The sequence below is a fragment of the Oncorhynchus nerka genome, linkage group LG3 (assembly GCF_034236695.1).
Source record: "Oncorhynchus nerka isolate Pitt River linkage group LG3, Oner_Uvic_2.0, whole genome shotgun sequence".
In the NCBI taxonomy this organism is placed as follows: Eukaryota; Metazoa; Chordata; class Actinopteri; order Salmoniformes; family Salmonidae; genus Oncorhynchus; species Oncorhynchus nerka.
The window spans coordinates 22,861,743-22,883,211 of NC_088398.1; the positions used below are offsets into that span (position 1 = coordinate 22,861,743).

The window sequence follows — 21,469 nt, forward strand, 5'->3', positions numbered from 1 at the left end:
TTGGGCTATTTTCTGTTGTCTAGATGTCGGAGTAACAAATACAATTAACTGTGAGTGAAAATGGGTATATTTGCGGAGAGTCTCAGTCAAATTCCATTGTGCTGGTAGGGGAGTGGTGAGTGCGGCAGTCTCACCTACGATAATCCACGGTTCGGTTCCCGTTTAACTAAAATTGATTTTAGATCGTAATTGACCTATTTGCATGTTTTTCCTGAAAAATACGGTCACCAGTGTTTGCAAAAGATATAACGGAACGGATATTATGTGTTCTAGATAGAATTGATAAAAGAAGTCATTAAAAATAATGGCGAGGCAATGTCGATGTAAAACGCTATTTCGCCCAAAATGATCTGGTGGAATAATGTATTGAGATGAGAGTCGTAATTAAATAGATGTATCATAGAAGAGAGTTACCTAAAGTTAAATGGAGGGGATACCGGAGAGATACAATACAATTCCAGCCTGCCTGGACGTTACGGCTAATTATGAATCAATTGACATGAGAAGTTTAACACAAAAACATGGTACGTTTAATGTTAGGGTATAGTAAATTGAGAAATTCGGTTGAGTTTACTCTGATGATTAGAATTTAAAACTGAACTCAATCTGAATAGGGAATATATATTTTACAAAGGCGGGCAGATTTGTGCCTACAGCCAAGCAAAGGAATTGCGAGACACTCAATGGGGCTATATAGTGCAACGCTTTGGACTATAAATTAGGTAAGAATAGTTTAATCGTAAGAAGTTGCGATTGTTTTTCTGATTATTGATCTTTGGTTAAGGTAACACCAGTGAATTTGAACAAAAAGTAACGTATTCTAAAAATTATCTGATTTCCGTTCTCGTTGCGGGGAACAAATGAAAAGTCTTATCTTAAAGAGACAGTGCACGGTAATCACAGTGGTTTGAGTGTATGACAGTGGGAAAAAATATTGTGGGACGACAATTCAAAGAGAGAAAAATAAGTTACATGAAACATCAAGAGATTTAAAACGAACGACGTGAAGGGATCATAAGAATTATTGGGTGTCGTTGTAGGAGTAAATGTTTGGGTTAAGGGGATTTCCCTGTTCCCAGAGACAAGGCATTTTTAAGGCGAGCACTCGCTAATGCTGGTCTGAGTTGTAATTAGACAAGTGAATAACGTATTGGGAATAGAGTTGTAATTAAAATACTAAGTCAAAGACGAGACAGGTATTTAGAGCAAAATGGATTCTAAATGATAACAAAGAGACAATTATGATTTATGCCCATCGAAAAGCTTTTATAAAATTGGCGAATTTAGAGATGATTGGTTGGGGTGGTAAATTATAATTCAGGATTTGAACAGATGTGAAAAATTAGGTTTGGTTAATCGAACAAGAATTATTTACAATTCATTTGAAGTCGCTACGAATTGGCAGATTGAGCGCTTTGATGATGACGTCACTAGCGCGACACTTTTGTCACCAGAAGACTGGGAATAACGGAGCAAACTGTATGGCTAATTAGAGTGTGTATCGAGGCTTCGAGTAAAACCTTTCAGAAGTTGAGATAAAAGTGTTTTGTTTATTTGTTTATTGGTTATAGTCAATTTTTGGGTTTGATTTAACTTAGTTGAACAGTGTGTTCTGGCGGGTTTAGGTAGAACTCTTTGTTCCGGAACGGATGAAAGTTACTCATAAGTAAGTAAATTAAAAGAGCCATGAGGGAATGTAAATTAAATTACGGATTCCTTACACTGCGAAATGTACGACATTTGCGGCAGAGAGAAAAAATAATGCATTGGATAATAATGTTATCGGGTTAATTGTATCTAAAGGTAGCATGGTCATTTAAGTAAACATATCCGTAGACGATGTTTAAAACTTATGATTAATGATTTGAGTCAAAGGGGAATTATCATTAGGTTTTAGTTATAGTTCACTTATTGAGTTTCTGATTCGAGGTAGCATTAGTGAATGATAGTTAGGGATGTGGTGTCACTTTTAGAGGCCTCCTGGGATTATAATTTTGGGGGAGAGAGCAGCTTTAAACGACCAAATTGAAAAAGGTCTGCAAATTATATATATATAAAACAACTGTTACAATGATTTGTTTTAGTGCAAGGAGATTTTAAAGAGGCACGCTCACATATGGAACCTTATGAGATGTTTTTTTATGGGTTTGAATTATACAGGTGACTATTTCTATTGTAAGGATAAAAGGGATCTTTATGTCTAATATGGTATGACCTTTTGACCTTGTCATGACTGGCTTCTGGGGTCTGATCAGCCCCAGGGGAGAGTCATTTGTATAATGAATGGAGTCATATTGAGTTACTAGTGTTAAGGTAAATTCATTAGAAATGAAGCAGTTTTGGTTGAGGGTTTAGAATTACTGTTTGAACCGCAAATGAGAAAGCGGTTCAGGATTCTGTCTTATAACATTAGCTGTGAGTTTTTTTGAATGGGCTATTAGGAAGTCTGTATTGTAACAGAGAGAAAGTCATGTTCATCATTGAGAATAAATAGGGGAAGATAACATATTTTGAGCCAACAGGGCAGGGAAGAAATTTAGGTATTTTTATTTGATTTTAACACCCGTGTACAGGAGTGTCAAAAGACGGGGGACATTACCTGTGTAATGGGGGAGGGTGTCCGTATGGGGATTACATGATAACCAACTTGGAACAGTTCTGGGACTGGAGAAGAGGATATCCTTATGGCATAGGGAATCCCACAAAGGTGGATAGGTTTTCCATGATATGGGGGAAACCTGGGAGTACTGTTGAACTTTGTAAAGGTGATGAAATCCTACTAACCATCAAAACTATTAAGCTCTCTGATGCAGGCACTTACACCCCCGGACTACAAAGGACCGGGACAGACACGGCGGGTGTGTTTTCTATTAAGGTACTGCCAAAACCGGAGGTCTCAGACGGACCGGGGCCAGACACACTCCTCTATCACCCCTGGACCGAACCTGTCACCACTATGCTAAAAATCCCATTCAGGTAATTAATGTTAGACTATTCAGCTATTGATCAATTAGGCACGGAGACTGGTTTTGATGGTAGGGACAATTTGTGGCTGTCTTATACAGAATGGACTTGCTTAGAATATGCTTCTTGCTAGTCAGGGGGGAGTCTACAAAATGTTCAGTGAACAATGTTGTACGTATATCCCTAATAACACCAGTCCAGATGGTAGTATATCTAAGGGCCTTAAATGGGCTGGATGCACTATCTGCTGAGATGAGGACCATGGCGGGGGTAGAGGAGTCTGACTGTCCACCCTGGTTGGGAGACTGGTTTGATAAGTATACTGGTATGGTGGTTACTGGATTTCTGACCCTAATTCTTGTATTATTTGTTATTAATGTGATGTGCTGCTTGCATCATACCGTGTTTTAAGAAGTCTGTTACAGATGTGGTGAAGGCTTCAGGCATGATGCCTTTGCTTGATGCTCCAGTTGGAGAGGCTGAGGTGAAGCATGCTTTGAGGGGAGGATAAGACTGACTGAGGATGACCCATGTATGTTTGTTCTCCCTGTCGTGAAGGGTGGCATGGTGCCCACCTGGTGCTGGATAAGAATAGCTGAGAGGACCAGATGGGTTATAAGAATGCTTTGTTCTGCTTTACTCTGTTTTACAGGACCAAAGTTTTATTCCACACTTTGCAACACATTAAATCCATGTTATTGTCAGATAGAATACTGAGGGTCCCCAAGGAGAGGGCTTGTTAGTGTAGGAAGTATTTTTAATATGGTTAGCATTTATTAGATTATAAGTTTTTAAATAGTATTATATTTAACAGGAATATAGGACATCTATGAGGAGTTAGGATTATTGTTAGGATTAAGATAGATTGATTAAGGAATTTGGAGAAAAGCCGCTCATAGACATGTTTTTTTTTTTCTAAAAGAGGGTCCATGGGTTTGTAGTTCCCATGTAGTTCAAATTTGGAAAACATGAGAAACATACAGAGGAGCCCTCCCCCGCACTGCAGAGACCTTGAAGGTTGGAGAGCAGAGAAGTTAGAGGGGGGGCCAGGAAGAGCAAAGATAACATCCTAAATGGAATTTCAGACATAAGGATAATTCACTAAATCTTATCTAAGTCATTGTATAAGAATAAGGCAAGGTTGTTACCTGGGCAGAGCCAGGTAACAAAAGGGGGATGGGTAAATAGTGTTCTAGAATAGGATGTGACCTACGGGATAATTAACTAATAAAAAATTTAAAAAATTGTTAATTGGTTTGACGAATAAGAAACTGTTTTATTAACCAAACCTGTATGGTCAAAAGTTTTATGCCCAGCAGGAGAACTACAGAGGGAGGTGGCACACGAGATTCAACCAGGAGACTGGATCTGGATCCAATCACTAAAAAGAAAAAAAAACTGGAAGCAGCCTCGGTGGGAGGGACCATTCCAAGTACTACTGGTGACTGCCTTCGCTGTGAGATTAGCCGAAAGAGCTACCTGGGTACATATCACACATTGTAGGGGGGTAAGTCACACTAGCGCTGTCGGACGATCACAGGAGTAGGAGAGGAACCGTGACCCATATGGAACGGGGGTCAAACTCCTTCTGAAGATTCCCTATACCCGACCTTTCCCCAGCTGTGAGCGTTCATAGAAGTGAAGTGATGGCTTGGCCTCTGGCTGTTGATATGTTCTCGGGGAGAGGGTGGGGCTTCACGTGCGCACTGACCGTCCTGAGCTGTTTTATTGTGGGGGCCATATTCCTGATTCACCATGATCCCCGGAAAGTGCCAAAGAGGATAATTTGACTCATGTGCTAGATGAGGGAAATGGGATGTTACCTAAGATTCTCAGAAGGTCACTGAAACAAAATAGTAAGGAAGTGAGGGTGGAATTGGGCAAGGATCTCTCAGTAGAATTTTGTGTAGATCAATTGGGGTCATTCACCCCTTGGCAGTCTAGAACCATGGGACTCTATGGGAAGTATTTGTGTAAATCACCATATTGATCGTGGACAGGTCATAGCTCACACTGAAAGGGATGGCTACGTAAACCCATACACTCAATTTGGGACCAGGTGGAGTATAGTAAGGGTTGGCGTTTTGGACTGTGTTCCTGAACAGAGGAAGTATTGTATAAAGGTACGAATAGTTCAGACCAAAGACCTCAAAGAAGTTATAGAAGTGGAGACTGGGTTTGGGGAGTCCAACTTATGGTTGGAATGGATTCAATACGGCCAGATCAGTGGCTAAAGAAGAATATTATGTCTGTGCGAACGCTAAACCCCAGTTAACAACTATCCCTTTTCCACTGAACGGAATTAATTCCCCTAAGGGAATGGCATGTATGGTAAAGCTGTTCATGAAAGCAGGAATGCCAGATAATGACAGTTGTCACTATTTATATCCCCAGGAACCAAGTTGGTACAGAGAAAATGACCACTGACGAGACCATGTCTGAATTGACAGGCTGGTTGAACTCTGGGGATTTCAATGAAATAAAATGGGCCAGTGTCGCCATCTGGTGGTTGTGCGGGGGAATGAGTTTGACTGATTGGACGGGTTAGGAATGCCTTTTACACTCATACAACACCAAGACATGAAGTTAGCCAAAACGAGAGAGAAGAGATGCTCCATCTAGGTGTTTTGGCGAAAGAGTATATATTGATAACATTGGGGTTCCACGAGGTGTGCCGGATGAGTTCAAGGCAAGAAATCAGATACTAGCAGGATTAGAGTCAAGTATTTTTGGTGGTCTACTCTCAATAAGAATGTAGACTGGATTAATTATAGTTACCAGAAGGGTTATTAAAGGGTTTGTAGAACAGACTAAAGCAATCAGCTGGAAGGCCTGACAGAATAGAATTGCATTAGATAAAAGGAGGAAGTGGGCGTGGTAATCAGGACCGTGTCTTACATCCCGGGTAGCACAGCTCCGGACGAATCAGTGCCCGAAGCCTCAGCTGGTTTGACCACCCTGGCTCACGGGTTGGCAGAAACTCTGGGGTGGATAATTCTCTGAACTAAATTGGGTAGACAGTATTTATGGAAAAATGTGGTGTTTTGGGCTGTATCTACCTGTATGACTGTTTTAATTTTATGCGGCTGTTGTCTAATTCCCTGTGTGCGAGGCCTTGTTTCCAGGACTCTGAAAAGATCAATGACACTACAGATGGTGCGTTATGGGCCGATTCCAGGTTCTGACCCATGTAGGACTGAAGGCATGTCTACAGAGGAAGTGGACGAATCTGGATCTGTCTGGATCTGTCATTGTGGGGAATTTATGTTTGATGAGAATAGTGTTGAGATGAAGGGGAATCAGATTGTAATTTGTTTCAATGATTAAACTATTTTTTAATGAAGATTGTAAAAAGAAAAAAAGAAAAAATCCTAAAAGAGGAGTTATGATTCTGATGTAGGTTTAAAAGCAGTTGGAGTTAAGGTTAGAATTGATTAATGAAATGTGAAGAGTTGGATAAACATTTATAATTGATTTGTTGATTATTTGTCTATTCATATGATAATCTGATAAACCTCTATAAAAAGGTTAGTTAAGTTCGTTTATACTTTCATTTTTTATGGTTAAATAAAACTAGATGTAGAATGGAATGTATAATATTTGATCAAAGGGAGGATTGATAGAGGAAAATATGTTTGAAATGACTAATTATGTATACATTCCAATCAGAAACTGACTAGTCCAAATGCTATAATGTACTGTCCCTCTTGCTCCCTTTCACAATTGTATATAATGTAGTCAGGAAGTTTAGTAACAATGAAGGTCTGTTCCTTAAGTTCATTCAGTTGTACAAATCTCCAGGTGGTGGGAACGGGCCATCTCCAAAATGGTCGGGAATGTTGATTTATGCTGACTGGCCTTGACTTCGTGCTGATAACGCGGAGGCTTGAGAATTAGAGGGGCCCTCTGTTTGTGAAACGGAACGTTTGGAAAACGCTGACGTCATTTTCAGTTTATAACCTGTGGTAATGTGTGTAAGCATTTAGTACTCACTTGAATTAAACGCTATTTACCTGGCTTTTAAGACTGGTCTCAATCTATTTCATGCATAATTAATGAACTTACAATTCATTAATGAATTAGATATGAGTGTTAATTGGTTTCGGCAATTAAAGCAAACAGGAATTTAGAATTCCTCTATCAGCTACATAGAGAAACAGAATACTGCAATTCGAGGTCACATGGCATAGAGCAGTGGTCACCAACCTTTTCTGAGTCAAGATCACTTTCTGAGTCAAAATGCAAGCTGAGATCTACCGCTCAGACATGACTGAAAAAACGTAAGCCTATGCAACATTAACCAATAAAAAACAATACCGTAGCAATGAGGTTTGTTCTGTAAGCTATAGGCCCAATACATTATCATCATATATTGGCTTTGTTTGAATTGCCTTGCATTGTTGTTCATTACATTTTTAATTTGAGGTAGGCTATATGATGATCACACCGGTAATAGATCCGTTGTTGTATTACTTGTGAGGCACAGCTGAGTGAGCATACATGTAAATCATTTCTTTGTATTTTTATTTTACTGGGCTGATGGTGCTTGCATCTGATGGTCAGTCTCAGAGGACGGAAGAGAAGAGAATGAGGGTCCGCCTCTCAACATCCCTTCTCTCCCTTTCCTCCATTGACAAAATGGGACACCGTCTTCCAGCTGATTGGGAAAATCGAGTCGCACCGCATTATTTCTTCCTCATGCACAAATTCATGTTGTTACTCCTATGAACTGAGAAAGTGAAACATTTAGAAATGACCCAAGCCACTAATAATAACAACTACGCAAGCCTATAGATACAATTTCTTACTCATTCATTACAGCTGCACTGCTTGTTGTAGAGCTAAGTGGAACAGTGGAGGCTTCTCAGAGGAGGAAGGGGATGACCTTCCTCCTCAGTGAATTTCATAAAAATAAAAATGGTAAGTTAACCTTTTTAGATAAAACTATACTAAATATAATCACGTCACCAAATAAGTGATTAAAACTCACTATTTTTGCAAAGAAGGTCTACAGTAGCCTCAACAGAACTCTGTAGGTAGCACCATGGTGTAGCCAGAGGTCAGCTAGCTTCCATCCTCCTCTTGGAACATTGACTTAAATATAAAATCTAGGAAGCTCATTGTTCTCACCCCCTTCCATAGACTTACACAGTAATTATGACAACTTCCGGAGGATGTCCTTCAGCCTATCAGAGCTTTTGCAGCATGAACTGACATGTTGTCCACCCAATCAAAGGATCAGAGAATTAATATAGTATTGAAAGCACAAGCTGCAGCTAGCTAGCACTGCAGTGTATAAAATGTGGTGAGTAGTTGACTCAAAGAGAGAGACAATAGTTGAACAGTTTTGAATTTTTTATTTTTTCCAAAAAATGTCAAAAATTCACTTAGTTTCACTTACTTAGCTAGCAAATGCAGCTAGCTAGTTTAGCATTGAAGTCCACAAGCGAAGGGAATAGAAGGAATACCACGTGGCTGTTATGAGAGTGAACTCTGTTTATGCATGTTCGGGGGTGTATTCATTCCGTGGATTCTGTTGAAAAACATTTCTTCTTGTGGCTTGCGGGCAGTATATTTTGACGTCTGGATGAGAAGCATTCCCAAAGTAAACTGCCTGTTTCTCAGGCCCAGGATATGCATATAATAGATATAGTAGATTTGGATAGAAAGCGCTCTAAAGTTTCCAAAACTGTTAAAATAATGTGAGTATAACAGAACTGATATGGCAGGCTTTCTGATATAGTCATGGTTTTAAATGTTTTGAAATCTCACAGTATCAACTTTGCTGTAGCTTTCTTTTATGCCTCCTACGTTACTGCCAACACAGTAATTTGAGCCATCCGATTGGCCAGTGGTAGGCCTATTGGGCACTTGATTTGCTCTCTGGGCCCGCTGGGAAGGCAGAGTTTGTACCTTCACAGCCCGAGACGAATAAAACAAAATAGAAACAAGGCTTTATAGTTGTTTTTTTTACAGAAATGTTTGGCGATCGATTAGGAATGCCTTGGAGATTGACCAGTTGATCGCAATCGACCGGTTGTTGACCACTGGTATAGAGTCTTACAAGCACTGGAAATTGAAGCAGTGGGAACACGTCGGTCTGAGCATGTGTGATGTCCTCGATGTTTGTGTGTCTGTCTATTGTATTGTTCATTTGGGTTTGAAAAATGTAACATTTATCTTTAAAAAAAAATGAGTTGCGCAACAATTGAAATCCTGTCAAGTGTAGCACATGACAATAAACATACATTGTCTTTCTTACAAATCACACAAGTGTAGTTCATCAAAACACCTAAGTTACACGTTACACTATAACTTGCTGTGGAAAAAAGCCTACACATTATTTGGAAACCTGAGAGGTAGTGTTATAGGTTGTGAGACTTCTGAGTCATTTGGTTGTTGCAGATGGAAATTGTTTCGTTGAATGTGTCAAACTGCAATAAAAAAAATCTGAACTTCAACATGCATGATATTTACTACTGAAAGTTTGAGGGAGTAGGAAGGGGTAGAGGAATCTGTGTTGTTGACAGTGCTCCAATATGTATAAAATCCAACGTTCTTGTGTTAGATTTGGTATATAGCACTTTTAAAAACAGTTTTAGCTGTTGACAGATTTGACATAAGAGAAACATACTTTTGTATATATAGTGTATGTGGACAACACTTCAAATTAGTCGATTTGGCTATTTCAGCTACACCCGTTGCTGACAGGTGTATAAAATTGAGTACACAGCCATACAATCTACATAGACAAACATTGGCAGAAGAATGGCCTTACTGAAGAGCTTAGTGACTTTCAACTTGACACCGTCATAGGATGCCACCTTTCCAACAGTTTAGTTAGTCAAATTTCTGCCCTTTTACTAGGATTAAATGTCAGTAATTGTGAAAAACTGAGTTTAAATGTCTTTGGCTAAGGTGCATGTAAACTTCCGACTTCAATTGTATGTCATCAGCTAACAGTAAAATATACCAATTTAAAACATTGAAGGAAATTGTGAATATGGCTGAGAATTGAACAAAATATATTGAGTGTCAGTGTTGTCTGTATACAACATCTAGCAAGCTCATAGCTTGTTCCCACTGGCTGCCAGTGTCAAGATGATGATGTAGCTACCTCCAACATACAGTAGATCAAATAGTTATCCAATCAACACATGCTGCATTCTAACTTTTAATGAGACTGTATGATCTGTAATCCTAATTCTGTCTATCTTTTTCTGTTTCTAACATTTAACAACTGTTAAATGTTATGAAAAATAAAATACTAATCTCTTGATTACATAGCTATTCAACCCATGTGTCAATAAATGTTAGAATCACCTTTGGTAGTGATTACAGCTGTGAGTCTAATTGGGTAAGTCTTTAAGAGCTTTGCACACCTGGATTGTACAATATTTGCACAGTTATTTAATGTTATTCTTAAAGATCTATCAAGTTGGGTGTTGATCATTGCTAGCCAGTCATTTTCAAGTCTTGCCATAGATTTTCATGTCCATTTAAGTCAAAACTTTAACTAGGCTACTCAGAAACATTTAATATCGTCTTGGTAAGCAACTCCAGTGCATTCGGAAAGTATTCAGACTCCTTGATATTTTCTACATTTTGTTACGTCACAGCCTTATTCTAAAATGGATTTAAAAAAGAAATGTACTCATCAGTCTACACACAATACCCCATAATGACAGTGAACAAAAGTTTTTTTTTGCAAATGTATTTAAAAATTTACATAAGTATTCAAACCCGTTGCTATGAGACTCGAAATTGAGCTCAGGTGCATCCTGTTTCCATTGATCATCCTTGATGTTTCTACAACTTGATTGGACTCCACCTGTGGTAAATTCAATTGATTGGACATGATTTGGAAAGGCACACACCTGTCCATATAAAGTCCCACAGTTGATAGTGCATGTCAGAGCAAAAACCAAGCCATGAGGTCAAAAGAATTGTCCGTAGAGCTCGAAGACAGGACTGTTTCGAGCCACAGATCTGGGGAAGGGTACCAAAACATGTCTGCAGCATTGAAGGTCCCCAAGAACACAGTGGCCTCCATCATTATTAAATTGAAGAAGTTTGGACCCACCAAGACTTCTCCTAGAGCTGGCCACCCGGCCAAACCGAGCAATCGGGGGAGAAGGGCCTTGGTCAGGGATGTGACCAAGAACCTGATGGTCACTCTGACAGAGTTCCAGAGTTCCTCTGTGGAGATGGGAGAACCTTCCAGAAGGAAGAACCTTCAGGCCTTTATGGTAGAGTGGCAAGACAAAAGCCACTTCTCAGTAAAAGACACATGACAGCCCGCTTGGAGTTTGCCAAAAGGCATCTAAAGTACTCTCAGACCATGAGAAACAAGATTCTGTGGTCTGATGAAACCAAGATTGAACTCTTTGGCCTGAATGCCAAGCGTCACGTCTGGAGGAAACCTGGCACCATCCCTAAGGTGAAGCATGGTGCTGGCAGCATCATTCTGTGGGGAAGTTTTCCAGCAGCAGGGACTGGGAGACTAGTCAGGATCAAGGGAAAGATGAATGGAACAAAGTACAGAGAGATCCTTGATGAAAACCTGCTCCAGATTGCTCAGGACCTCAGACTGGGTCGAAGGTTCACCTTCCAACAAGACAATGACCCTAATCACACAGCCAAGATAATGCAGGAGTGGCTTCGGGACAAGTCTCTGAATGTCCTTGAGTTGCCCAGCCAGAGCCCGGACTTGAACCCGAACAAACTTCTCTGGAGAGACCTGAAAATAGCTGAGCAGTGACGCTCCCCATCCAACCTGACAGAGCTTGAGAGGGTCTGCAGAGAAGAATGGGAGAAACTCCCCAAGCTTGTAGCTTCATACCCTAGAAGACTCGAGGCTGTAATCGCTGCCAAATCATTGCCAAAGGTGCTCAACAAAGTACTGAGTAAAGGGTCTGAATTCTTATGTAAATGCAATATTCAGTTTTTTAATTTTTAATACATTTGCACAAAAAAACCTGTTTTCACTTTCACCAATCCAAAATTAAATCTAGAATCGGCTTCCTATGTCGCAACAAAGCATCCTTCACTCATGCTGCCAAACATACCCTCGTAAAACTGACCATCCTACCGATCCTCGACTTCGGCAATGTCATCTATAAAATAGCCTCCAACACCCTACTCAACAAATTGGATGCCGTCCATCACAGTGCCATCCGTTTTGTCACCAAAGCCCCATATACTACCCACCACTGCGACCTGTACGCTTGTAGGTTGGCCCTCGCTTCATACTCGTCGCCAAACACACTGGCTACAGGTCATCTACAAGTCTCTGCTAGGTAAAGCCCCACCTTATCTCAGCTCACTGTTCACCATAGCAGCACCCACTCGTAGCAAGCGCTCCAGCAGGTATATCTCACTGGTCACCCCCAAAGCCAATTCCTCCTTTGGTCACCTTTTCTTCCAGTTCTCTGTTGTTAATGACTGGAATGAACTGCAAAAATCACTGAAGCTGGAGACTCACATCTCCCTCACTTGCTTTAAGCACCAGCTGTCAGAGCAGCTTACAGATCACTGCACCTGTACATAGCCCATCTGTAAACAGCCCATCTATCTACCTCATCCCCATACTGTATTTATGTATTTATCTTGCTCCTTTGCGCCCCAGTATCACTACTTGCACATTCATCTTCTGCACATCTACCATTCCAGTGTTTAATTTATATATTGTAATTACTTCGCCACCATGGCCTATTTATTACCTTAACTCCCTTATCTTACCTCATTTGCACTCACTGTATATAGACTTTTGTTTTATTTTTTTCTACTGTATTATTTACTGTATGTTTTGTTTATTCCATGCGTAACTCTGTGTTGTTTTATGTGTCGAATTGCTACGCTTTATCTTGGCCAGGTCACAGTTGCAAATGAGAACTTGTTCTCAACTAGCCTACCTGGTTAAATAAAGGTGAAATAAAATAAAAACGTTCTGAATGCACTGTATATCTGGCATTGTCAGTCTTACTATCTCCTGTCTTATCTGCTTAGAACAAGAAGGGCTGTGAGCAGAGTCAGAAGCACGGTGATGGGGACCAGGAGGATGGCCACAAACAGGAAAACTGGTTCAGGAAGCACCTTCTCTACTGTTGAAAAACACAAGAGGAACAGACATAGGGGTGGCGTCAGTCATTGAGTGGTATTGCAGATACGGAGAGAGAGCTACATTTCATTGCTATGCACTGACTCAAATCGCTGTATACTGTATGATAAACCTGGATATAAGTCGACTTGGCAGTCTTCAGTAGATGTGACACACTGTAACTGTACGGTCTGTGTACGTAATGAGAAAACACTACCTGGCGTCTCAAGCGGCTGTTCGAAGGGCTGGCTCATTATCATAGTGGAGCCCAGGTGGATTTGACACTCATAATTCTTTCCCTTCTCCAAGGGAAGGATCACAGACAGGGTAACAGACAGTGACATGCTGGGGTGAAGAGGATCAATGGACTTTTGGAATACTTTAGATCCGTCTTGTAGCAAGGATAAGAAAAACCCATCATCCCGGGAAACATTCACAGCACACATGAGTTGGGTCTTATTCTCAGGGTCAAGCCCAAAGAACATCGAATCTGTTTTAGACACACAGAAAGACACACACATTTGTATCATAACATGGTCTGGTATAGGAAATGAAAAGCGGCAATTAGTGGACAACATGACAAAAGCATAGAAATTGTATCATTACCATGTATCAACAGCTTAACGCCGCTCCCTTTCGTCCTCTTATCTTGTTTGGCGGCCCTATAAGACAGTTTACACTCATACTTTCCACTGCTATCCTCCCACTGGACATTCTTCAGAAGTACAGATCTGTTCGGTGAGTTGTGGTCACTGTCCAGAACCTCCACACGACCCTTGTACGGTGACTCTGAGTCAGGCCACAGTCTTGTCATTTGGGTCAAACTTGTAATTTTATGCCAGTAGAGAATGGGATTCTTTGCCACCTGCTGGTCTGGAGTGTGGATGAACTGGCAGTCCATTGAGGCATTCTGAGCCAGTTTATACACAACCTCATCAGGTTTCTGGGTAACTGTCTGGGCCCAGGCTCCTGAGAAAGAAAGTGTATATGGAGGCTCTATGATGAGTCTGAAATTATTGGAAGCGTTGATAAAGATGAGCAAAAAAGACTGCATCAAATAAATCATACAAATATTGAGATTTATTGTATGCTCCAAAAGAATGGGAAATTATATTATGTCATCCTAATACAATTTCTCAGAGAAAAAATATTTGATTTAACTTCTTATGGCTGCAGGGGCAGTATTGAGAAGCTTGGATGAAAGGTGCACAGAGGTGCCCATATTCAACGGCCTGCTCCACAGTCATAGTTGCTAATATTTTAATATTAATATTAGTATTGGATAGAAAACACTCTGAAGTTTCTAAAATTGTTTGAATTATGTCTGTGAGTATAACAGAACTCATATAGCAGGCAAAAACCTGAAATTCCACTTATTGTTAGCTTTTTTCTGGGGGTGGCAGATTTTCAATCAAGCTCTCATTGAAATTACAGCGAGATATGGATGAGTTTTCACTTCCTACGCCTTCCACTAGATGTCAATAGAACTTTGTCTGATGACTAATGTGAAGGGGGGTCGAATGAGACAGGAAATAGTCACCACTGACACGAGTTGACCATGCATTCACTATGCGCGTTCACAGGGGAAGGACCTGCGTTCCACCGGTCATCTGAAGTCATTCTAATTCTCCGGTTGGAAGATATATGTAAACAACATTCTAAAGATTGATTCAGTACATCGTTTGACATGTTTCTACTGACTGTTACGGAACTTTTGGACATTTCGTCACGTTATTGTGGACGCGCTATGTGGCTTTGGAATTGTTTACCAAACGCGCTAACCAAAGCAGCTAATTGGACAAATAACGGACATTTTCTAACAAATCAAGCATTTATTGTGGACCTGGGATAGCTAGGACTGCATTCTGATGAAGTCTATGGGGTTTTGGTATGTCTAGGTAAATGTAGGTCTATGGCCTGAATTGGTTCCCAATCAGAGACAGCTGTTTATCATTGTCTCTGATTGGGGATCCTATTTAGGTTGCCATTTTCCATGTTAGTTTTGTGGGTTATTGTCTATGTATAGTTGCCTGTGTCAGCACTAGTGTTTATAGCGTCACGGTCGTTTTGTTAGTTTAAGCATTCGTCGTTTAATAAAGAGGAATGTATTCTCATCACGCTGCGCCTTGGTCTCCTCTTTACGACGAACATGACAAGTAGCCTAGCTAGGATTGTGGCATGTGTCTGTAAACTTTCCCTCCTCTGCACGCTGTGAATTTACCAATGCATCCGCATCTGGCAGTCATTTCATAAAGTAGATAACTCAACTGTTAACTCACTCATACTCGTTTGTGTGTCCTATTCAGCCTGTGGGCCTTGTGTTTGACACATGTGCGCTAGCCTATTAGCCACCTTTTGACTGACTTCATTGCCCTTACTCGTTTGATTATATTGACATTCCCAGCCTTAATTACAGTTGTCCGTTTTTGTTCAAAAGATTTGAGTAATTGAAACTGAAACAGTGCATCCCGAACATTTGGAGGCAGCAAACAATGTACCAAGCCAGTTGTGATTTACAACCTGATAGCAATATTTTTTGGACTACCAAGAAATGTATTGGTGAATTATACTGAACAAAAATATAAACGTGACATACAACAATTTCAAAGATTTTACATAGAAATCAGTCAATACATTCATTAGGCCCTAATCTATGAATTTCACATGACTGGGAATGCAGATACTCTGAGATTTTGTGACCAACAATCATTTGTTGGTCACATATACCTTTTTCCCATGGATCAGAAAACCAGTCAGTATCTAATGTGACCACCATTTGCATCATGCAGCGCGACACATCTCCTTCGTATAGAGTTTGCAAAGTAGTTAAAACGCTGTCCAATTCACTTTAAACTGGGATCAATTATGTTTTCAAGTCTGATGTTAATATAGATAACATTTTGGTAAACAAAATCTCTTTCTCTGAGCAATTGTATTACTATAAAATAACAATTTAATTTTTTTAGGAGCATACAATATAATAATTATGCTATTTAGCAGATGCTTTATACAAAGCGACTTACAGTCATGCGTGCATACATTTTATGGAAGGGTGTTCCCGGGAATCAAACACAATACGCTGGAGTTATAAGCACCATGCTCTACCAACTGAGCAAAGGACCACTATATACACTGAGTATACCAAACATTAGGAACACCTTCCTAATATTGAGTTGCACGGATGCCATTGATGACGCGGATGCTACCCTACCGGACTGTTTTGCTAGTACAGACAGGAATATGTTCCATGATTCATCCAATGGCATTGAGGAGCATACCACCTCAGTCACCGGCTTCATCAAGAAGTGCATTGAGGACGTCGTCCCCACAGTGACCATACGTACATATTCCAACCAGAAGCCATGGATTACAGGCAACATCCGATTCGAGCTAAAGGCTAAAGCTGCCGATTATCAAGGAGCGGGACACTAATCCAGACGCCTACAAGAAATCCCGCTATGCCCTCAGACGAACCATCACACAAACAAAGATTCTATACAGGATTAAGATTGAATCCTACTACACCGGCGCTAGTTGGATGTGACAGGGCTTGCAAACTATTACGAACTACAAAGGGAAACCCAGACGCGAGCTGCCTAGTGACGCAAGCCTACCAGACGAGCTAAATGCCTTCTATGTTCGCTTAGAGGCAAGCAACACTGAAGCATGTATGAGAGCACCAGCTGTTCCAGACAACTGTGTGATCACACTTTCTGAAGACTGAAGGGGAAGACAGATTACCAGGTTGTGTACTCAAAGCATGCGCAGACCAACGGTCTTCACCGATATTCTCAACATCTCCCTGACAGTCTGTAATAGCTACATATTGCAAGCAGACCACCATAGTCCCTGTGCACAAGAATGCAAAGGTAACCTGCCTAAATCACTACTGCCCGTAGCACTCTTTACATTTTTGTATTTTACCAGGTAAGTTGACTGAGAACACATTCTCATTTACAGCAACAACCTGGGGAATAGTTACATGGGAGATGAGCCAATTGTAAACTGGGGATTGTTAGGTGACCATGATGATATGAGGGCCAGATTGAGAATTTAAGCCAGGACACCAGGGTTAACACCCCTACCCTTACGAAAAGTGCCATTGGATCTTTAGTGACCACAGAGAGTTAGAAAAACCCTAACCCACAGAAGCCCTAGACCCACTCCAATTCGCATACCGCCCCAACAGATTCACAGATGACACAATCTCAATCGCACTCCACACTGCCCTTTCCCACCTGAACAAAAGGAACATGTATGTGAGAATGCTGTTCATTGACTACAGCTCAGCGTTCAACACCATAGTGCCCAAAGTTCATCACGAAGTTAAGGACCCGGGACTAAACACCTCCATCTGCAACTGGATCCTGAACTTCCTTACGGGCCGCCCCCAGGTGGTAAGGGTGGGCAACAACACATCTGCCACGCTGATCCTCACTACCGGGGACCCTCAGGGGTGCGTGCTTAGTCCCCTCCTGTACTCCCTGTTCACTCACGGCCAAGCACGACTCCAACACCATCATTACGTTTGCTGACGACACAACGCTGAGACATCCTAAAAGGAGGAGGTCAGCTACCTGGCAGTGTAGTGCCAAGACAACAACCTCTCCCTCAATGTGAACAAGACAAAGGAGATGATCATGGACTACAAGAAAAGGAGGGCCGAACAGGCCCCCATTAGTATCGACGGGGCTATAGTGGAGCGGGTCGAGAGTTTCAAGTTCTTTGGTGTCCACATCACCAACAAACTATCATGGTCCAAACACACCGAGACAGTCGTGAAGAGGGCACGACAATACCTTTTCCCCTTCAGGAGACTGAAAAGATTTGGCATGGGTCCCCAGATCTTAAAAACGTTCTACAGCTGCACCATCGAGAGTATCCTGACTGGTTACATCACCGCCTGGTATGGCAAATGCTTGGCATCCATAAGGCGCTACAAAGGGTAGTGCGTACGGCCCAATATATCACTGGGACCAAGCTTCCTGCCCTCCAGGACCTATATACTAGGCGGTGTCAGAGGAAAATGCCAAAAATGTCAATCTCCAGTCACCAAGGCTTAGACTTCTCTCTAAGCCAAGCGGCCCAAATGCTCCTTAACAGCTTCTACTCCCAAGCCATAAGACTGCCGAACAATTAATCAAATGGCCACCTGAACTATTTACATGAACCCCCCGCCCTTGTTCTTACACTGCTGCTACTCGCTGTTTATTATCAATGCATAGTCACTTCATGTATGAATTACCTTGACTAACCTGTACCCTTGCACATTGACTCAGTACCGGTACCCCTTTTATATAGCCTCGTAATTGTTATGTAATCTTATTGTGTTACTTTATTTAATTGTTTACTTTAGTTTATCTAGCAAATATTTTCTTACCTCTAGTTCTTGAACTGCATTGTTGGTTAAAGGCTTGTAAGTTAGCATTTCATGTGACAAATAAAATTTGAATTGATTTTAAATTTGGTTTGAATTGTCTCAAGGCTTAAAAATCCTTCTTTAACCTGTTTCTTCCCCTTAATGTACACTGATTGAAGTGGAGTTAACAAGTGACATTAAACAGGGATCATAGCTTTCACCTGGTCAGTATATGTCATGTTCTTAATGTTTTGTATACTCAGTGTATATAGCTCAGTATTTGTATTATTTATTTGATAGTCTTTTTTTTGCTGATCTTTATCAAGGGTGCCAATGTTTTCAGATGTGACTGTACCTAAAACTAGCCATGATATTTACTTGTGACAGACTTAACATAGTTTATTCTTAATATACAGTTTGTGGCTGCGTGCTTATAATGGTTTAGTAATAATTAAGGAGTCAGAATTATTTAAAACATTAAAAGGTGCAGTCAAAAACATGGTTTCATATACATTTCCACACTATGAAGTAGAAATAATACTGTGAAAATGATGATAATACCCTTTTAGTGTAAAAGCTGCTTGAAAATGTCTTGGTCAGATGGAGTTTTGGCCTGCCTGGTGACATCACCATTCGGTCAATTAGTTAATAGACCAATAAGAAAGAGAGATCCAAACCTCTGCCAATAACAGCTAGGTTTCAGTTCTCCCCTCCTACTCAGTCCACTCCTAGCAAAGTTATTGAAAAATTACTCTTTGCTAAGAAGTTACTTTTTGAAAAAAATATATAACATTTTGATTGAAAAAAAAGTCAGTTACTTAATTGTTACCCAGGAATGATTTAATATTGAGGTAAATTGGACCTTTAATACATTTGCCAAAACATTTAAAAGGTGGTAAAAGTTTAAGGAGCTTCAAAAATCTTACCTGCAGCGATGAGGGCAATACTTAGAATGTTCCACAAATCTCTCTTTGAATTTGAGGTCATCAAAACTTTTGCCATCTTCCTTTTTACTGCAATAATGACCTGATTAGACTTTAATCAGCACAGACAAAAGTGATAATACAAGCTGTGCTGAAAATGATAATTTCCTGTCTCTGTCTGTATGGTTAAGTTTCGTAATCTATTGTAGAGAACGTCATAGGAAACACACCCACTGAAAGAGTTGGGCTGATCTGTGACTCACTGATATCTTTCCAGTCAGAGGATTGAAGGGACATTTCACTCAAAAACAATTTAACCCACTGTTGATACAGTCCCAAAAATATATAGTTTTTTGTTTCCAGAGGACACCTGAGATGTAAAAACTAGGTGGCAGTATGCACCCTTTCAGTTTATCTACCAACTCATAGAAGTAGTAGAAGAAAATTGACCACTTCAAAATGGAAATGGCCTCAGTTGCGCTGCCTGTGCACTCACATACACCACAATGGGACATACACCAACCTGAAACACAATGTATTGGGGCGGACTGTTCTGCCCTCTGCATTTCAGACCAAAGTGAGACAATCTTAAAGCTCACTATAGACCTATAAAAACAGGTTAGCCTCTACAAAGTCTTTGTATGTATTTACAGTATGACTATACTGTGTTCTGTTATTTATCTGTCTTTTCCAGTCCTAATTGAATGGGCAATTCATGTATTTACAGTGTGATTGTGTGTTCTGTTTCTCCTGTCTCTGTCCTCCATAGAGGCACAGCCCCCTACTGGTTTAAGTCTCCATTTTCCCATCTTCCCAAAAAAGCGTGTATGTGAGTTAATCAAAATGACCGGTAATGACTAGTGCTTTCTAACATTTCTACGTTTTGCCATACTTTGTCATAATCACTGCAGCTGATAGCATAGCACATACTCAACTTTTACTTGACAATAATCAACGGCATCCATCAATGTCAAATCAAATGTTATTGGTTATATACACATATTTAGCAAACGCAGATGTAGCTAAATGTTTGTGTTCCTGGCTCCAACAGCGCAGTAATATCTAACAATTCACAATAATACACACAAATCTAAAAGTAAAACAATGGAATTACGAAATATAAATATTAGGACCAACAAAGTCGGAGTCCGGAGTGTATGTATATATATTATTATATAGTACCAGTCAAAAGCTTGGACACACCTATTCATTCCTGTTTTTTAATTTATTTTTTACACATTGTAGTATAATAGTGAAGATGTCAAACTATGAAATAACGCATATGGAATCACGTAGTAACCAAAAAAAGTGTTAAACAAATCCAAATATATTTTATATTTGAGATTCTTCAAAGTAGCCACTCTTTGCCTTCATTACAGCTTTGCACACTCTTGGCATTCTCTCAACCAGCTTCATGAAGTAGTCACCTGGAATGCATTTCAATTAACAGGTGTGCCTTGCTCAAAGTTAAATTGTGAAATTTCTTTCCTTCTTAAGGCTCAGACCCTTTTCTTTTCTTCAATTGTTGCCTAAAATGACATACCTCTAGCTCAGGACCTGAAGCAAGGATATGCATATTCTTGATACAATTTGAAAGGAAACACTGGAAATTTGAAAGTTAATATAGGATAAGATAATACATTTAAGCTGGTAAAATATAATACAAAGAAAAAAAACATGCGTTGTCTTTTTTCTCTCCATCTTTGAAATGCATGAGAAAGGCCATTGTCTGATTTAGGACTCTAGGCCCAATTTAGATTTTGGCCACTAGATGGCAGCAGTGCAAGTGCAACATTTTACACTGATCCAATGAACCATTGTATTTCTGTTCAAAATGTTGTATCAAGTCTGTCCAAATGTACCTAATTGGTCAATATATACTTTAAGTATATAACTGTGCACTCTCCTCAAACAATAGCATGGTATGTTTTCACTGTAATAGCTACTGTAAATTGGACTGTGCAGTTAGATTAACAAGAATTTAAGCTTCCTGCCCATATAAAATATGTCTGCCCTCGAAAATGTATCTTGTTACTTAAAATGTCATGCTAATCACATTAGCGCATGTTAGCGCAACCGTCCCGAGGGTGGGACACTGATCTGTAGAGAATCTTAAGAGGATTT

The 21,469-nt window shown here is 40.2% G+C and overlaps 1 protein-coding gene and 1 long non-coding RNA gene across 3 annotated transcripts; one reads left to right on the forward strand and one right to left on the reverse strand.

Moving 5' to 3' along the window:
- Window positions 1–1,479: 1,479 nt before the first annotated feature.
- LOC135564564 (uncharacterized) lies at window positions 1,480–6,982 on the forward strand. The gene is made up of 2 exons (XR_010461148.1): window positions 1,480–4,104; window positions 4,137–6,982. It is a non-coding gene; the product is annotated as an uncharacterized LOC135564564 (long non-coding RNA).
- Window positions 6,983–8,301: 1,319 nt separating this feature from the next.
- On the reverse strand, window positions 8,302–19,502 carry LOC115114741 (uncharacterized). Of its 2 annotated transcripts, XM_029643234.2 has the most exons (4): window positions 19,349–19,502; window positions 13,670–14,032; window positions 13,281–13,553; window positions 8,302–13,067 (listed from the first exon to the last, which is right to left on the reverse strand). In XM_029643234.2, exons 1-4 carry the CDS (start codon window positions 19,422–19,424, stop codon window positions 12,961–12,963), a joined length of 819 nt encoding a protein of 272 aa, XP_029499094.1. In that variant the 5' UTR covers window positions 19,425–19,502; the 3' UTR covers window positions 8,302–12,960. The 2 variants fall into 2 exon arrangements, with proteins under 2 accessions (XP_029499094.1, XP_029499087.1); XM_029643227.2 differs by lacking the exon at window positions 19,349–19,502 and having other exon boundaries at window positions 13,670–14,282.
- Between the last annotated feature and the right edge of the window lie 1,967 nt (window positions 19,503–21,469).

What these genes read in the sequence shown, in the direction of transcription:
- LOC115114741 (XM_029643227.2), bottom strand. Translation starts at nt 14,129, where the DNA reads ATGATTTATTTGATGCAGTCTTTTTTGCTCATCTTTATCAACGCTTCC. An exon ending in CGTTAAGCTGTTGATACATG is followed by an intron (nt 13,554 to 13,669) that starts GTAATGATACAA and finishes TGTCTAAAACAG; the next exon opens with ATTCGATGTTCTTTGGGCTT. An exon ending in ACAGCCGCTTGAGACGCCAG is followed by an intron (nt 13,068 to 13,280) that starts GTAGTGTTTTCT and finishes GTTTTTCAACAG; the next exon opens with TAGAGAAGGTGCTTCCTGAA.